The sequence below is a fragment of the Halichoeres trimaculatus genome, unplaced genomic scaffold (genome assembly GCF_033239565.1).
Source record: "Halichoeres trimaculatus isolate MK-OKI-2021-1 unplaced genomic scaffold, fHalTri1.1 fHalTri1_scaffold_14, whole genome shotgun sequence".
NCBI lineage: Eukaryota > Metazoa > Chordata > Actinopteri > Labriformes > Labridae > Halichoeres > Halichoeres trimaculatus.
Window position 1 is genome coordinate 18,433,777 of NW_027437192.1, and position 16,998 is coordinate 18,450,774.

Below are 16,998 nucleotides of genomic sequence, written 5' to 3' on the forward strand. Positions count from 1 at the left end.
TGACAACTGTCAATAAGGACCATATTCTGCCTTAGAGTTTAAGAGCAGCGTATGTATACATAAGTATGTATACAAATGCAAAGGATCATGTGTATCTGTGATTATTTTAGTATAGACCTAATTGCCATGCTTTTTTTCATGTACATTTTTTCCGCATCGCATTGCTGCTATATAATAATAATAATAACAACAACAACAACAATAATAATAGTAATAATAATAATAATAATAATAATAATAATAATAATAATTAATTATTATTATTATAAGTAGTAGTAGTAGTACTTAATACTATTTATGCATTTGTTATCCACAACTACCTACTTACTTTCTGACTTTATATCTTTCTTTACTTTTTGTATTTTAAATTTCTCATTTAAATCGAACCAATGCCAATTTTTAATCATATATTTGTACTCACTTATGGTGACAATTTAACATTTAGAGATTTATTTAGGATCAGCAAAATTGAATTGTGTACTAAAAACAGCCAGCAGGTGGTGGTGTAACAAAAACAGTGTTGGTTGATTTGCCAAGCGAAGAAAAAGATAACTCCTCCTTTCTTCATCGCAACTTCCGGGCAAGGCCACAACAACTATGGATGTTCATGATGATGTCCATCCATAATATTTGCACGTTTAATGTAAAAACTTTTTTAAAGAATCTCATACTCCCCACAGGTAAATAATAATTGTGTGGTCGTACCGGCTGTCATATTTCTGGAGTAATCCTCACCGAAGGCTCCGAGCAGCAGCTTGTCATGGAGGACGAGACGCTTGAAACACCGGAGGAGCAGCTGGCCAAGCAGCACCGCAAGGAAAAGAAAGACCTACAAGGTAGATGATATTAAAATGAGTGGGTTTTCACTTTCATATTTTTTGTAGTTAATACTGCTTCCTATTATTAACTTTATTGCAACTGTGTTGTTAAATGTATTCAAATCCACCACAAACTGGCTACTGTGTTAGCTGAAACTATCTATTGCTGAGCATGATTCAGATACCATTAAAACTATACATTTGTTTTGGCCTTGTTGCCATTTGTGTTGTGCGGTTAATTTTTTACTGGTGTTTCCAAGGAATTATAGATTTGGAGTTCCTTTAAAAAAATTGTAGAGAGCAGAAAATAGATGCTGCCCCTACTTGGCTGAAAATGTCTCCTTGACTATGACTGAAGCTTTGCTTGAATTCCCAGCTCAAATCCAGAGCATGAAAAATGCAGTCCCCAAAAATGATAAGAAAAGAAGAAAACAGCTGACGGAGGAGATTGCAAAACTAGAGGCTGACCTTACCAAGAAACACGAGGAAGAAATTAAGCAAGTCAAATCTGCAGTCGACAAAAAGGTAAATATCTGCTAGTAATTTATCGACGCGTGTCTCAGCTATGCATTCACAGTTGCCAACATGGCTCCCTTTCCAAGCCCTTGTGTTTATAATATTACATGTATGGTTATAAAGTGTCCCTATGTGATCTTATTTCAATGTTCATGCATCTCAAAAGGTGGAGGGTTTGTCCAATGGAGTTGAGAACCTGAAGATGGAGGCTGAAGAAAAGCAAGAGGTCACACAACCACGTGTCACCAAGGCTCAGAAAAGAAGGGTGAGAAACAGGTTCAACAGCAAATGTATTTATGTTCTGTCCTTTATTGCTTACAGCAGTGTTACTTCTTTGTTGACATTGTCAGTAGAAAAAATGTTGTTTTTTTAAACCATCTCAAATGCACCAAAAACCAACATAAGAAATGTAGAATATCTAAAATCATAGTATTGTGTTCGACCATTTCCTTTGATTTAATATGTAATTCCCCTCCTATATGTCCTGTGTTAAAGCTGCTCTTACAGACTTCTTTTCTGAACTATCTTTTCTAGGACAAGAAGGCTGCCCAGGAAAAGGAGAGAGAAAGCCGGATAGCAGAGGCCGAGGTTCAAAACCTGCAAGGTGTGAGACATCAGGAGGGTTTGATGTTGGCTCAGAAACTTGCGCAGCAACAGCTTCAGATCAAGGAGATCTCCTCTGATGGTCATTGCATGTACCGTGCCATTGAAGATCAGTTGGCGCAGCGCCCACAGGTACACAATGGCATACATGAAGCTGTTGTCCGATTATCAAATCTACACTCCCAGATTCTACTCTGTTGTTTTTTTGTTCTACTATATCATAGCAAGGGTTAGTTCTGAGTGTGAAAGAGCTGCGGTCCCGTACTGCTGAGCACATGAGAAGCCATGCTGATGACTTTCTGCCTTTCCTCACAAACCCAAACACTGGTGATATGTACACATCTGGTAAAGCTTTAGTTTGTTTTCATATTTTGAAAGGATTCATGTGTTGGAAAGGAATTTATGATTGGAATATGTTTTTCTAGATGAGTTTGAGAAGTACTGCTGTGAGGTGGAGCACACATCAGCCTGGGGAGGACAACTAGAAGTGAGTTTAATTTGAGGTATAACATTAATGATATTGCTACCTGCAATCTTTTGAAATGTTTTATTTTTTCTATGTTTTATCCCAACAGTTGCGAGCTTTGACTCAAGTGCTTCACTTGCCAATAGAAGTGATTCAGGCAAACTCCTCGACTATAAAAATTGGAGAAGAGTTTAATAGTGATCCAATCACCCTTGTGTAAGTCCTTCATATGCTTTATTTGTAAAAGGTATCAGCATTTTACATCATTAATATGTGCAGAAAATTAATAACTTGTGTCCAAACATCCAAAGCTCAAAACGGCATTGAGACAAACCAGAAAAGGTGTTTCAATAAGTTTTTACCATCTGCAGTTTTAAATGTAGCCTGTAATAGTGAAAAAATAAGCATTTATGAGAGGGTAATCAAAATGTTTTCTCTTAGATAAGGTAGTGTAAATCTAACTAATGAAGATAAACAAGGGTATTCAGCTGAACATGTTCTGTGCCTTTTGATGGGAATGTGTCAGATTTAGATCTGCTTTGGCTACATTAAGATGTGAAGACACCATGCTAACACGCAGAGCACAAAATCAGCTGTTAAGAAGGCAAACCTTCATGTGCATATTGATGCATAAGCTGTATCAGTACAGGAGTTTTATCATGCTCAATACTTTTTCTTGTTATTTGCAGTTATATGCGTCATGCGTATGGACTGGGAGAGCACTACAATTCTGTGGAGCGTCTGAAGGACCTGGTCATCACAGAGGACAGCTGAGAAAAAGCCTCAGGCTCAGTCTTAGTGTGACCTTAACTGGTGCGTGTAATGCTGAGAGTGCTCTATCCATTCAGACTGAGGGCCCCCCCTAAATACAAATGTATTTAGAATAACACTGCCTCCTTTATTGAAGACAATACTGTTTTCAGAATGGTTTTGAGACATGATGGTAGATGTGAAGATATCTGTGAGGATAGGGAAATGTATGCATCACATTCTTGAAAACAATCATTGTGTGAATGAAAAGTGTCACAAAAAGGAGCTAAATCTTCATATGATTTTGTTGTCCACATCCTGTGCGTCCTAATGACTCTCAAGGTTCTCTCCAGCCCTGCTTGGAAATGAAGGTGTAGAACATATTATCCTTCCCAAGAGGTTTAGAATGTAACTAGAGTCCAAATCTTACAGTGTTTCTGAAATGAACCGAATTGTTGAACCTGTAAATCATATCAGTGTTACATAAACACATGCAATACAAATAAGGTATGTCATTTCTTTATTTTCAATATTGCAAATGCAGAAAAGATTTGAAAGCAAAGTTAGGCTGTTTTGTCAAGAGCTTGTTTCTTTTTTTTTTTTTATTACTTTCAGCACACTATTGAGTAACTGCGATCACATGTGACATATGACACATATTACCTTGGTTTGTCATGGAACAGTGTTTGGTGTTTTTATTTGGGGGGTAACATCATACTTCTAAAAGTACTTTAACTGAAATGAATGATTAATGAAATTGATTGACAGGTTATAATTAATGATGCAATACCTGATCGAGTCTATGACGTTACTGCAAAATGAGAATGTTTTTTTAAAAGGGATAGAGCTATGGACTGATTAGCTGATTATGTTATTCCTGAAGGAGCTAATCTTATAGTATGTACTTTAAAATCTTAAATTCACCTTTATATTTTGTTCTTTTTTTTTCAAGCATTAATAGGACTACAACCTGCAGAGCATGGAAACATTTGGCAATGTCACCACCAGAGGGCGCTGCTATCAGGCAGCCGTTCTCGTCTCTATGGAAACATGAGCGTGAACTCTTTCCGTTGACTTTCTGAAATGGTAGTGGCAGAGGCCGTGGTCATATGTATTTTTTTCTTTATTTTATTATTTTATTTTTGAAAAACAGCTTCTTTTATTTGAAGTTCGAAGAAAGTTTCAGAGTGTGTCCATGCTTTCAAACCTGTCAGTCCTCCTGCCGAACAGCGACTCCATCAGCTTCCAGCCTGTCGAGCTCTTCTCTCTCTGTAACAGGCGAATCTCCTCTGTTTTAACAGCTACTCCCAGCTCTTCTGTTTTCACTGGAACCTTTCCAAAATAACTCTATAAATGTTTAACACACCACACAGATTTGTGATTAAATATTTTTCTTTATGCAACTCCCGCAAGCTGTCTGAGCTGAATTTGGGAAATAATGCCTTGAAGGAGGTTCCCGCTGTTTAGAGCCATCTGGAGTCCTTGAAGAAGCTGTATCTGTTCAGCAACCAAATCAGAGGAGTGCCACCTGAGGCGATAGGTAGGGTCTCACTGTTTTGTATGATTTGTTAAACATAAAAAAGATTAAATGAACCTCTTTATTTCCATTTTGATGCTTCACAGATAGCTTTGGGAAGCTTGTTGGGCTCAGTCTAAACAACTATATTCAAACACCTCCAGCAGTGATCAAAAGGTAACCTAGATCCCTGTTCTTGTATACATGTTGTCAGCAATTTGTGTGTACACAAGGATAAATTTACTCAAAAGGGGTAACTATAATGCGCCTTTTTTGTTCTTTATTATTTTCTTAAAACAAGAAATAATTCATTATTATTATTTTTTCCATTAGTTTAAGATGACTTGAACATCCCAATGTGCTGGATAATGAATGTATGTTTTTTTAACTCCTGTTGCACATCGAATTGCCCTTATGGTACATTAAAGATTTTCATTGCAATTCAATTCAATACACCAGTTTCACTGTTATAAACCTGACCTCCAACAGATTTTCTTGGCTTCCTCAGCAGTTAGTCAGTGTGAAGAACTAACCAAGCTGCAAGGTGCCTGGAACAATCTGAGCAGACTGCCAGAAGTGGGTGATCAAATAAGGAAGTTTTATGAAATGGATGGATTAATTACCCCAACTGAAAAGGAGACCTCCGAGTTCTGGCTGGCAACAAGCTGAATGTTTCCCATTGAGGTACAGCTAACTGTATTAGCTCATCATACTACAGTAGAATGTAGAAAAATATGTAATCAAACTTCACTGTATGCGACAGAACAACTCTTTGTTTAGTTGTACCTGCTGGAGCTTTATTGTGAAGGCAACAGGTTTGTGCTCTGTGAACCCTTGTGTTAGTGCATGATTTAAAAATGCTCACACTGAAGTTAAAGACTCACTGAAGAACGCCAGACTACACTTTTTTGTTTGGTGTATTAGTATATAATTGTCATTGCATTTCTTTGTTTATGATGAGCTGTTAGCCAGATTTTCCTGCAGGGGGAAAGGAATAGGTAATTTCTGATACGCAGGATGCTCCTCTTCTTTCCATCCCTGGTGGCCTTGTTGGCTAACAATAGTTAGTGTGTGATCTGCCTTAGCCCTTCCTCACCACCTGGCAGGAGTGTGTGCATTTTATCAGTCTGAGATGGGAAAAGATTTTCCTAAAGACCGTAATTTAACCGATATGATTGTAGAGTTAATTTTAAAGTCTGTATGGATGCATTAGTTATAAAACTTATAAATATATGACAGCTTGTGGAACTCACTGACTTTGTTGTGTGTCTCTGAAAAGAGAGAGTTCTCAGACTGTGCCTGCTCCTCTCTGATGCAGATGGATACTCCTACTACAGTGTTACTTCAAGATATATACATTTTCATTACATAGATACAATCTGTTAACACAATCGTTATCGTATGTTGTTGCTGAAAATGGGAATTCTGGCATTTGTTTTTCGGATCAATTATGACAGTGTGGTTTTTGTCTTTCAAAATTCAAGAGCACGCAGTTCCCTGTTAGGTCACTAGATGGCATTAAATGAACATCTAAAACTATTCATCCATAATGGCAGTCTTTAGACGTTAGACAGTTTAGACTTGTAACATTATATAATTAATGCTACAACTGGACTTCAGTAAAAGGTAGTTTTATTAATTGCTGTGTACATAAACATTACTTGCAAATGCTTATGAAAATCTGATTTACAGTTGTCTATACAGGTATGCGACATCCTTGTGAGCACTAAATTTTGGTTGAAAACAGGGAAGAATCAGGTGTTAAAGTGTAAAAGCCTTATTTTTCAACTAGAAAAACAATCAAGGTTGTGACGTTAACATGTTAGAAAGCTTCTTTGTTTCAATTGTTTGTTCATTTTGACAGAATTTTATGTATTATGAACAACAATAGTGAAAAAAACAAATGGATCCTTCAGACAGAAAGGAACTTTCTACAAACAGAGTATACAGCGAAACAAACATTAAACGTCAGACGGAAAAAAAGCCACATTGTTTACCCTCTCTTGACCCTCTCTGCAGTGGGTGATAGCCTAGCTCATGTGTCGGTTCTCTGGCTGGTTTCCAAAGAAAGGCACCACGCTGTTTAGCCAGGTTGTGGGTCACACATTCACCATTGACGAGTACCCTTTACAGCCCTCCCTTGAAAGAAAACAACTCTTTTAACTTTCCTAATGGATGAAGAGTAAAAAAAACTCTGCATGGGCCAGTGCTTTGACTGTTGAAAAATATCATTGTACGTGGATGTATTTCACTGATACTTGACAAGAACTCCTTGGCTAAAAATGCTCACTAGGACAACTCCATCAATCTTGTAGATACTGAGGACACTTCATGCTTACAGCCACATTTAACCTTCTTATGAAATATTGTTTGTATTAAATCACACAGACAATCATTTCTTTAATTTGCCCTCTAACAAGTGCAGGTCCAAAGAGGGGTAAAAACTCTGATTTTCTCATTAAACAAACAGACAGCAAAACAAGCTTCTTCATCTTCATGTATAATCCTGTGATATTCCGCTTTATGTGCTCTTGTCTGCCCTTGTTTAAGGCACCTGCCTATTTAAAGGAAGATTTTCTATCAGCTGCTGTCAAGTGCTTGCACATTGGTGGGTTTAGAAATAAAAGGTCAGTTTGATCAGCAGAACAGACTTAGTGGAAATTTGGGTGTAACTACCTGAATATAAAAGCCTTAGCTAAGACATAAAAATGCACCATCCACATTCTCATTTGTTTAGCCAAAAAAATTCACAGGTTGTAGGAATAAGAAGAAAGGGAAAAAGAGCAGCTGTTGTTGGTGTGCACACAAGACTTTGCATTGATAAAAAGCTGATGAATGGAGAATCACACCTATCATGCATCACGTGAGTTTCTATTCTCTACTGTCGCTTCACTGACAGAAGAGGTGAGCTGTATCATTAAAAGTTCCCATTTCTATTCACTGTACCTTTAAAGATGGGTCCACTGAATTGCAGGACAGTTTTTTGTGGGGGCTGCATTCATAAAGGTGTGAATTTACATCTGACTGAAAAAACCCTTTAATGTCACATATTGTTGGCTGATTTTATAATAGGAGAATTTAAAGCAAATAACACAATCCTCTTACACATATTGTGATTGCGTTAATCTAGTGAGATCCTATTCCCTTGACAATGTTGCTCAAGCTGTGCTGAGGCTTGGTAGTTGCCCTGTCTCTATCTCCATCCTCCGTCAGTGGCATCTGTTCCAGCCTGCCAGACAACAGAGAGATAGAGAGGGAGGGAGGGGGAGATGGAGAGAGAGAACTTCATTTCTAGCAAATTAATTTCCCATCCACGCCTCCAGAGCATGCTCGCTCGTTCGCTAGCTGCTGTGGCCGCTGCTGCGTGTGTCTACTGAGTCGGAGCCTCATGCATAAGGCATCAGGTTTAATTGCAAACCCAGAAACTAATGACTTTGGACTGGTTAACAGCAGGGGAGCCATACATCTCGAGCAAACTGAATGAAAAATCAGCTCGGAGGAGAGAAAAAAAGAAGCCTAGCCCCTAATTGATGAATAATTGAAGCGGCGAGCTACAGGGCATAATTGTGACATTTTGTTTCAATCAATTTCCAAGTGGTGTGGGCGAAAGTGCACTTAAAGGGAAAAGGCAGTGACAAAGAAGGAGAGCGAGGAAGAGAGAAGGAGAGTGAGTGGTCTGGGATGGAAATGGACATCAGGTCTTAAGTTATTGCATTGACATTTTCTGGGGTGAAAAAAAAAATTCTGACTCATTCCAGCACAGAAAGACTTTTCTCTCTATCTTCCTCTCACTTTATAAGCTTTTTGTCAACTTCTGTCTGGCTGTGTTGAGTCACTTTTGTTTATTCTATTTGTATTTAATTGGTTGTGTTTGTATCTGAATTGTTTTTCCTGACAGCTAAGATAATGCTCTGTTGGAGTAAAAGGGCATCCAGCCAAGTCGACCAATGTGGTGGAACAAAACATTACACCAGTCTGTCTTGGCCTCATTGGTGTTTGGTGCATGGAGCCTTAGGGTCAGCCAGATAAAGGTACAGCATCATGATATGCCCTACATATCATGGATTTTTGGTTTGATTTCAATTCAAAGCCTCAAAACAGAAACCACCAAGTTCAAAAGTTGTCTTCAAAAAATGTTTGATGTTAGTCAGCACCATAGACGGCATACAGAGGGGACAGCATGGCTCCGCCTTCAACCGTTGTACTATTTTGAAGCCAAAATACCCCTGTCAGGGGCACAGCCACTGTGCAGCCAGAGTCTACGCGGTAGAGGCTATGAGGGACTCAGAGAGCATTTGAGTTGAGCTGGGTGACAGAAATTACATTTATTTTTTTCTTTTGAGAGTCTAATCTCCTCTGGGATCTCCCAAAACAAACTACATAAGAATGGCAGCTATCAATCATTGTTGAACGTGATGTAAAGCCTCATTTTTAACCTTTGATAACTAATGAAAAAGGAAACTTTTCAGAAAAAAAAGGACTTGAACACAAGGCAGCCTAGTAAAATCACCACAACAATCAGGTGTGAGAAACATTTCTACGAGATATATTAATTTTTAAAAGTTTGATCACAGCTCATCTGGAATGACTGGAGAGCCAGATTTTTTGACCTGTACTGCAGCCAGGGGGTAGTTTTTGTGGTGGCCTCACTTTGAGCTTAGAAAGATGGTGTCCATTTATTTTACAGCCTATGGTCAGCAGAGTACACAACTTCATGCTGAGAATTTGACAACACGGATAGGCGACTTTTCTCACCTGTACTGTGTTTGTAGAACATGACTCAGCAGCTAGTTAGCTTACATGAGAGACTACAGTGGCTAGATTTAGCACTTCCTCTTATTGCTAAACCTGCCTTGTCTTTACAAGGGCCTTTTCTACTGAAACAAGATACAGCTGGATAGTGAGCAAGCTCTAGATATGTTTGATTTTGATAGCGCCCACAGCCCAGGCTAACTTTCACCTCAACTTTCCAATCCTTTGCTGTGTTCCAAACCTCATGCTTGGATACTGCTAAATAGGGCATCATATTTGTAGATGCTCACAGTTTGTGATAGTCATAAGAAATGCCTGTCTGTACAATTGATTTGCCAGAATTCATCAATTTAAAATAGTTTAGAACTCAGACCGAAAAGCTCCATGTTAACTTAGCCATCTTAGCCCTTAATGATGATGAACTGGTGTATTGATATTTTGGCATGTTTTTAGAGGATCCTAAAGGTTAAATAGGCAGTCACTGTGTATTTTCTCCAACCTGTGGCACTGAAAAAGAGCTGAAGTTCACACATTTACATTTATTTTTCTTTTTTTCCCCTTTAATTATAGTTTCTTTAATTTATAAAGATATTCTGTTTTACTCTTTAATGTCTGTTATTGAACTTCTACATCTTATTTTGATTTTAAAATGACCTAAAAATGGGAATACAAAACTTATTTCAAGGGGCGGTTTAAAACATGGGTAATAAATAGGTCATTTTATTGTGCTGGCATCATGCTAATGGGTGAGAGGCCGACAGTACGTGCCTTCTTGAGCACAGCAGATGTTGGGCCCTGAAGCAGTGGAGCAGCAGCACCAGTGCTAGTAGCTCAAAGGCCCTAGGACTTGTCTGTAGTCTGCTGTTGGTCTGGTGTCTGGTGTCAGGCTTTATGCATCTGTTCACACATACACACACGCTCCTTAAACACACTGCAGAAAAGCAAATACTATCACTCCACCCACTCTGCATTGATGACATATGATCTAGACAATCTTACCTTCATTGCTTTGTTTTCATCAAAACACACAGTTGCACCCCCACATGTTCCCACACACCCTCTTTCCATATCACCGCAATGTCTCTTATGATTGCCATTTTCACAGAGCCATGTGTGTTTTTTTTCACAGAATAATTCTGAAAAACCATGCACAGCTTGATTGACGTCTATGGAAATGAGGAGGTTGCATCCTCAAAGGAGACACCATACGGATGGGAGCAGCACATTGACGAGAGGCATCTACAAAAGGCGCTTGTAAATTCCTGACATGCCTAGCATATGTTAATGAGCCATTCTCTCGCTCTGATATAATTACTACGAGGGGATATTGCCTTTGGTGAAAATATCTGTCTCGCATGGTGCGGCTACCTCATGGGGGTGAAAGAAGTAAAGAATGATAAAGTAGCGGGCGCATAAATTCTCATTTACCATGCTTGGAGGTAAGGAGAGTGATGTTGGCAAATTCACTCAGGATGATATATTGGGGGGAAGGCACCTGGGGTTCATTACATACCTCCTTTGTTAGAGCGCCTTCTGCAGTCATGTAGCGTTTGTTCGTGGATGTTTAGGCTGTATTGTCATTTGGATCACTTACTTAGGATGTTTTAAGAGGTGCCTATGGCTGCTGGAGCTCATATTGCATCTCAGAGCTTGAAAGACGTGATCTAAAAACAGAATTAAAGGAAATGTATGAGAGCTTTTATCCTAATGGATATGACAAAGCTTTGTGTGTTTATTGCTGCAGGTCATACAAATGTTATCATAATACTTCCCTCCTCTGTTTCTTTGACTTTATTTTCTACTTCAAGCTTGAAATCATTTGCATGTTTTTTTGATATCTTTGGCTGTATGCAATCAAGCCATTGATCCATCAGTTGATCTAACTTTTTAGTGTTTTTGTCTAATTATCAGCAAAAAACAAACAAACAAAAATAATAAATGTCTTTTCAGACTTAGTGTGAGCCACATTCACCTGACCAGTCCAGAAAAATTTCTTATTTCAAGTTATTTAAAGACAAAATTTAGGTCTGACCAGCTTGTAACAAGTTAAAAAAAATCAGTCAATGGAATATGAGAAAAATTACTTGCATTAATACACTACTCTAATTTCAAAAAACTTGACAAGCACATTTTTCCTATCCTATTGCCATATTTTTTACTTGTGTGAAGCAACTCAGACCTCAATTTTATCTTTAAATAACCTAAAACAAGACTTTTTTTTTCTGGAGTGGTCATGGAAATGTGGCTCATATGAAGTAAAATAAGACCAAATTTACTAAAAACAAAACTAAAACTTTAAGTAATAAAGAAAGAAAGCTGGTCATTCTGAGATAAAGAGACAAGGATTGATGAATCCACAGGTTTTAAGTATAATGCTTAAGCAAGTATGCACAACTAGTCTTACTCTTACACACTGTACCAGCATGATTTCCCCACTTCAACGCCATATGCAGCATATTCAGTTAGTCTCAGACATCCATCAAAGCTATGATTGCTGTCTTCACCCCAGAAGAATGATTTGACACCAGCTCACCCTGATTACTCCTCTTCTCTCCACGGGGCAGCAGCAGAGGTGCTATTAAAATGAGCTGCATTGATTGCTGAATTAGGGACCTTTTGACCAGAGACAGAAAAAAAACAAAACAAAAAAAAAACAGGTAGTCGATAGCGGGCGGTAGGCCGGTGTCATATCTAGGTGTGTGGACCACTCCAATCAGTAGGATCTATTGTCCTGCATTGCTGCCTGTGACTGATCTTGGTATCGAGCCATTGGCAGAGTACCAGGGTATTGTTTGGATGGCTGCACAATCAATTCTGCTGTGTTCATAGTAACTTTGTTCACTAGGGGGCAGTATGTTTCTCTGCTGGCTCTGGAGCTTTTGAGATCAACTGATGCACAGCAACACTGAGACGTGCCTGATAAATCTTGGAGATAGAGCAGCTAATAAAAGCAAAGACAATGAGCTGTTACTGGAATTCAAAGATTAATTGAAACCCAAGCATCAGATCACAGCATGTGCAACAATGAAATCTAAGAAGTGCAACCGCACATGAGAAAAAGGTGAATATTTGTGTGCACTCAGTGATGCATATCAGTAGAAAAAGAGCTGGCAAAGACACCAGATGAACAAGACAATAGCTGTACTATCTTTTCATCAAATTCAACAGGGGAGCATCTTTGATATGGATAAGCAAGAGGAAAACTAATCCTGAAAACCCAAATTTCAAGCTCACCAGACTAGAAAAAGATGCCACCAAGATGTGCAAGTCTGATAGCACAGTTTTTTTTTAAAATCACTTTCAAGTATAACATAGAAATAAATAATAGTTGCAGAACATTCCAGTAAACTGGCCATCCTTTGAGGTGAGAGGGAAGCAATGCTATCACTTAGCTGCTCCTCATTAGAGGAGTGTCACACCAGCCTCTCAGGCAGTTTGGGTTTGGATGCCACAACTTCTACACAAAAACAAACAAACAAAAAGCATTATTAAGTTGCAGAAAGAAAGGAACAAAAATACTGCTGGGACTTCTAAAAAAACAAAAACACAAAACAAATCTTTTATCATGAGTGTCTCTGAATCACTTTTTAGAGTTTCAGGAAGTTTCTCACAGAGTGAGGGTGGGAAGTGACATGCTGGATCTGAACCAGGACCAGTTGCTTCAGGGCTAACCTTGCGGGGAACACAAGCTCTTGGCCATATTAGCACCTTTATTTTATAGCTTCGGTCACTTAATTTGGTGGGGCACCATCATGTCTTATTAATTCTCAAATGTGGGATATTTTAGTTTTTTTTGTGATACAGATTTGGCATTACTCCTACATTATGTCTTTCTACTAACTTGTATAACATTGTTTCACTCTTATCTACCTTATTTGAGCGACTGTTTATGATAAACTGGCAGATGAAGTCTGTCACATGCATTGATCTGCCCAAAACCCTTTTCTCTTCTCTCCATCATCAGTATGATTGACGGCACACAATCTCAAAACCCAGTTTGAGGTCATGTGATGGTCAGTGGAGCATGCCCAGTATAGCAGAGCAGTAGGCATGTGGGACACCAGGTAGCAGCATCTGGTCCGCGGGTTTTTCTAGAACACACACTGCCTGTGGCGCTGCAGGCTCGGCTGGACGAACATCTGTCTGTGCTGTGCTGACCGGCTGGATGAGCAGACCCACAAACCGCCCACCCAGCCAACCAGTCAGCCAAATGAACGTCCTGCTCAAGTGAACGTCCTTCAGGAGTATGTGGGTTAATATCTGTGTTAGCCAATCTGACCTTATTCGCTGCTGTCTGTGAAAACATTCATTTCCCCTAAAAAGCTGCAGTCATTATCTATTCTCTGCTCTGTTGCAGATCCTCAAGATTAAGACAAAGCTCTTTAAATGTCATCCTTATTAATACTTCATTTATATGAAACAAATGTTTTCCTCAAACATCAGACAACTCATATGCTCTGGTGAAAAAAAAAGGATAAAAAAAACAACACTTATTTAGCTTTGTTGTCAGAGTGAAATGACACACATTGTCTTGAATGTTAGCATTTCAAAGCTTTAAATATGAAAGGTACTTTTGTTTCTCAGCTATAGTTTTAACCCTCTGGCCATTTCTATTTCAAGCACACTTGCCGTTTTAAAACAAACACACAAGACGAATTAATTTCCTTCGCACTACAAACACTGACAGCTGTTCTGCATATACCGTCTAACTTTTTCTTTGTATGTATAGTTAAACTACATCCTGAAGCAAACAGGCAAAATAGAAAGGCAAAGCTAGCTTCAAGAAGCAAATAAGGACAAGACACTGATGTTTGCAGCAGGCGTGATGTATGGTGGTCTTCATTAAAGCCTGATTTTTCACATGCCAGCAAGGGTTAATGTGAGGTGAACAGGAGGTTCTGGGAATTGAAATCCCTACAGGGGAAGCAGGACGCCAGTGTGAAGTGGGAAGGTTTTGTCTCACCCTGTCACTTTGTATATTACCTTGTATATTAAGATTGACGTTGTAACTCCAGTGACAAGGTCATTACTAAAGGTAAGATCTGCAGGAATTTTTGTTACCTGTTAGAAAACAAAAATTCAAACTGGACTCCGCCTCCTTAACTCAGTGCCAGCGGCATCCCACACCCATAGCCTCTGACCGTGACTACGTTAACACATGCACTAGCCCAGCAACCACCTGTAGCATTGCGTTTCAACCTAAAAGGGACTCAAAGGCCATGCACCTGACTTGGCATGTTAGCACAAGCTAATCACCGGGATATTTGACACATACCTGGTTAGCAGAGAGCCAACTTGCTTCGCTCTTTGTCCTGTGCTGCTCTCCAAGTGCCCAGAAGTGAGTGAGCGTCAAGCCACCCTCATTTGGGAAAAAAGCTTTATGTGTTTGGTGTTTCTTTTCACTTTGGTTGTGTTTTTCTTTCTCTCAGCTACATCGGGATAGCTTCTTCCACTCACTACTCAACACACAAAGTCACTTGCGCACTGGGCGCGCAGTGATTGGCTGATGTAACCCCTCTTACTCTCCGCCCTGAAATCACCTGATAAAATATCAACATACAGGCAGAGGAGAGGGTTTGAGGCAGACACAGGCACTGACACACATGTATAGAGGCCCAGAAGTGATGAATGAGCAGGATTGTTCCATAAAAGTTGACATTTTATCATTTAGGAAAATCCAGCAGGCAGAAAGAGTTTTGCTCCCCTGGGTGGCATGAAATCACTGACTGAAACTGCTGGCAGTTTATCTGATGTAGTTACTGAGATTTTACTGAAAAAAAATCTCACCCACAGAGTGGACATTTTCATATAAACCTGACCTCTGTTCAAGTCTCTTGCTTTAAATACCACAGTCATCTGCAATGCTTCTCACTCCCTGACCATCTTTTACATGAAATCTCCACAGAATTAAAATTCATGGGTTACTGCAGCACAGGCTGCGGAAAGAGTTTAGTAGTTCTGTGTTCAGAATGACAAAGACCTGCTGTGAATCAGGAGGCAGCAATCGTAACCTTGCCAGGATAATTGAAGAAACTTTGCAGCCACTGTCGTGTCAATCAAGCATTCATGCCCTGTCTCCCCGTGAAGAGGGGTAAACACTTCCGAGATAATTAGGAGAGAGTTCAATTTGACAAAAGGCAACAGTTTGCATGTGGTTTTAATGAATGCAAAACATTCTGTATGGGACATTGCCTTTTTGTAATGAGCACATGTTGAATTTCTTGAGTGTAAAAGCCCCTGAGATGTGCTGCTTCTAACATTCATACAACAAGCAAGCTGTTGCATTGTTTGCTTTTTTAAAGGAAAAATTAGGTTTACCTTTCTCCTGTTGCCATATTATTTTGGCTTAGTAACACCATTGATGGAGAGAGGACCACACCACCTGAACAACACAACACTTCACACAGCTCAGACCAACAGAAAAGAGCAGCAGGATGCTTCGGGCCCTGCTTGCCCCCTTCCAAATCCAGCCTCGCTGACAACAGATGGCCGTCTCTCCCACAATGCCGCGCGGTTGCAGATGCCAACAGAAGAGGTGACAAACACTCTGCAGGTGTCTGTCCCTCTGCGTCCCTGTGCTGCCTGTGTGTGCGCGATTGTGTGTGTGACTGGGGACAAAGAGCATCTTTCTTGCAGGGAGAGGAGAGTGTAATTGATAGCAGAGGACAACCTGCAGGAAGGAAGTGCCATCATATGAAGTATGGATGGGCTGGCACAGATGGCCACAAACTGTTGGGACAGATGCAGAAGAAGCTGCATTTACTCATTATGGAATCTTGAATGTTGAAATTCTTGCTTCTAAAAAATGAGAAGTGGTGAATTGTTGCTGGAGAACTGGTGTTTACAAATCAACAGTTTGTACTGCAGTTGGAAGTATCTGTAATATTCTATAGCAGACAGAAAAAATACATCCTTACATATTTTCATGTTGCAGTGTGGGACCTCTTTTGGCTTCGCTCTGCAATCTGTTCCCTCTCCCCGTGTGTGCTGGCCAGGCCAGGTGCGCTGGTTGGCAGCAGCTAGCAGAGCCAGGTGAGCGAGCTGCTGGCCAGGTGCCCTCCAGAGGCCCGCCACACTGACCAGATACCAGATGGCTGTGGACGCACCGGCAGGCAGACAAGTACACCATCACACACACATGAGAGCACACACACAGCTGCTCATGCAAGTGGACTTACATGCACATGGCTTGTATTAATATGCACACACACTGTACCACAAAAAGAAACACTGCATGTTTACATTGACTTTGGAAGTGCCTGTTTCTAAGAAAGACCGAGTTATAACATGAGATTAACAACTGGTTACACCTCAGAAAAATCAAAAATAAATTTCCATCATAGAAAAGCTTTATCATGATAAGCTTTGACTTAATCGGTTTTGCTATAATGAAGGTAATTCATTCTATGTTTGCTGACATCAGCTCATGTATCTCCTTTTTAAGGTGTAAAGTTCAGTTAAGGTGAGGTAAAACAGATTCTCTTCTGGGTTCAGCATGGTTATTCAGGGCAGAGTGTTAAAACTTACATAAATATGTTCCATTTACTCTTTGGCCCTCACCCGTATCCACCACATCT

The 16,998-nt window shown here is 39.6% G+C and overlaps 1 protein-coding gene across 1 annotated transcript; it reads left to right on the top strand.

The window, feature by feature from the left end:
* The first annotated feature begins 564 nt into the window (after positions 1–564).
* Positions 565–3,675, top strand: otud6b (OTU deubiquitinase 6B). Its single transcript, XM_074686877.1, has 8 exons — positions 565–836; positions 1,195–1,343; positions 1,501–1,599; positions 1,869–2,069; positions 2,162–2,282; positions 2,363–2,424; positions 2,513–2,619; positions 3,093–3,675. Exons 1-8 carry the CDS (start codon positions 761–763, stop codon positions 3,175–3,177), a joined length of 900 nt encoding a protein of 299 aa, XP_074542978.1. The 5' UTR covers positions 565–760; the 3' UTR covers positions 3,178–3,675.
* The last annotated feature ends 13,323 nt before the right edge of the window (positions 3,676–16,998 follow it).

Coding starts and splice junctions, on each gene's coding strand:
- otud6b (XM_074686877.1), top strand. CDS start 761: ATGGAGGACGAGACGCTTGAAACACCGGAGGAGCAGCTGGCCAAGCAG. Junction 1,344..1,500: donor AATCTGCAGTCGACAAAAAG/GTAAATATCTGC, acceptor GCATCTCAAAAG/GTGGAGGGTTTGTCCAATGG. Junction 2,620..3,092: donor AGTGATCCAATCACCCTTGT/GTAAGTCCTTCA, acceptor TGTTATTTGCAG/TTATATGCGTCATGCGTATG.